This window comes from Aplysia californica, unplaced genomic scaffold, assembly GCF_000002075.1.
Source record: "Aplysia californica isolate F4 #8 unplaced genomic scaffold, AplCal3.0 scaffold00013, whole genome shotgun sequence".
Taxonomy (NCBI): domain Eukaryota; kingdom Metazoa; phylum Mollusca; class Gastropoda; order Aplysiida; family Aplysiidae; genus Aplysia; species Aplysia californica.
This window is the reverse complement of record NW_004797283.1, coordinates 1,963,546-1,965,313: the sequence shown is the minus strand read 5'-3', so window position 1 is coordinate 1,965,313 and position 1,768 is coordinate 1,963,546. Positions and strand designations below refer to the sequence as shown.

Genomic DNA, 1,768 nt, shown 5'->3' with positions numbered 1-1,768 from the left:
TCTCTCTCTCTCTCTCTCTCTCTCTCTCTCCTCTACCTCGCTCTTTCTACCTTCACCATCCATCTGCATCTGTCCATTTTTACCCACACATAATAGAAGTTATGCGTCCAGTGATTTATTTTTCTTTATTACTTTGTTAAACTACCTGTTTATGTAGCTATATGTGTGCCTGTCTCTCTCGTATTTGATTGTGGTAATTTCCTTCCTGGTCTACAATGGTTCAGTAAAATAAAGCCTTTTTTCGCCAGGCTCCTATCGAGTGCCATTTTTCTTCCCTCCGGGAAAGAAAAAAGACCTCTGCTGAAATAAGACAACTGTTAAGTATCGTACCTGGAGCGTTGTCGATGTTAAATAAACACCTGTTCTCTCCCACCCTCTCAATCTCCCCCCCCCCCCTTTCTGGATTTGTTTCATTCTCAATTTTGTATTTGCTGTTCTTATATTTGAATTGATGTACCTGTTGGATTCTCTCCCCGTCTATAATAAATCAATGTCTATGGTCTTGCCTGTTGATTTTTGATATGTTTCTGTTTGACATTCGTGATGAGACTTGCCTTACTGCTTTTTGTTTCTTTTCCTTGCCCAATCCTAACAGATTGACGTCATCTGATTAGTATAATGTTGTGCAAGGGATATGTTAGCTATAATATTCAAAACACGGTTAGGATAAAGTTAGATTTGTATTTGGTAGACTGTTTTGATGTTGTGAGGCTGTCGATGTTGCTGCTGATGATGTTTATGGTGGTACTGAATACATGTTAATAAAGAACATAATTCTTGACTAGATGTTGAAGATCACAAAAGGGTTATGAGAAAATAACACTTTTAACGTTCATAATAGTATTTCTTAAAGTTTGTGTTAGTCTTATAATCCTCTGCTCCTTTGTGTCATGCTGTGAGCACCCTCCATTCCGTTCCTTGGGGAACCAACTGTCTTACTGCAGTTTTCTTTCATAACCTTCTCAGAAATGTCATACTAGAAACATAAACTTGGACGTAAGACATAGCTATTTGAGCGAGACCAAATTAAGGAAAGTCATATACAAAATTCGTTTTAAAAAATCCCCCCTACCACCCCTACCCCTACTTCATTTTCTAAAAATATGTTCAAACCTTTTTCCAAGTATGACGTCACGGGCAACTCAGGTATGACTCTATTTATTTCGAGTGGAGAACCTGGGTGTGCATAGTAGGTCAAGTACATTTCAAATGGAGGGCTCAAAGTTACTTCTACTGACAAATGTGCATACCGTCACGATCAAAACAATCTCTGCGGGTGGTTGCAGGGCACCACTACTAGTTCCTACCTCTTTACTTTCTGTCTGCTGTGTCTGTTTGTCTTACCTCTGCTGTGTCTGTCTTTCTTACTTGTTCCACTAGGCACTAAAGGACCACTATTGTGTGGATGTGCTTCTCTCTACCCAAACAAAACAAAACCACCCTCGTGGCATCCGAGCAAGGAAGTTCTGGATCGCCGCCTAAGTTGTATACTAAACTTGTTAAACTTCAGTCAGCCCGATGCGTGGTGGTACAAAATGCAGACGAACACAAAGAGTAATCCACGTAATATACCCGTCATGTCTTCCCCAGATCTGGGATTACAAGCTGACGTAGCCGGAGCCACGTTCATGGCAGCCGGAAGTTCCGCCCCTGAGTTCATGACTTCCGTAGTCGGTAAGTCCATTAGATGGGGAAAATTTAGCTAACTGGTCGATGTTTTATGTTTGTTTTTGGTTTTTCTTTTTGGTTTTTTTTTTTGGTTCTTTTT

The 1,768-nt window shown here is 40.3% G+C and overlaps 1 protein-coding gene across 1 annotated transcript in view; it reads left to right on the top strand.

Annotated features, from left to right (window-relative positions):
- Nucleotides 1–1,590: 1,590 nt before the first annotated feature.
- The window catches only part of LOC101861253 (probable sodium/potassium/calcium exchanger CG1090), a gene marked incomplete at its 5' end in the record, with an annotated part of 36,115 nt that continues 35,937 nt past the window's right edge, over nt 1,591–1,768 (top strand). Inside the window, 1 exon segment of the mRNA XM_013084685.2 lies at nt 1,591–1,674. Coding sequence (XP_012940139.1) covers nt 1,591–1,674 — 84 coding nt within the window.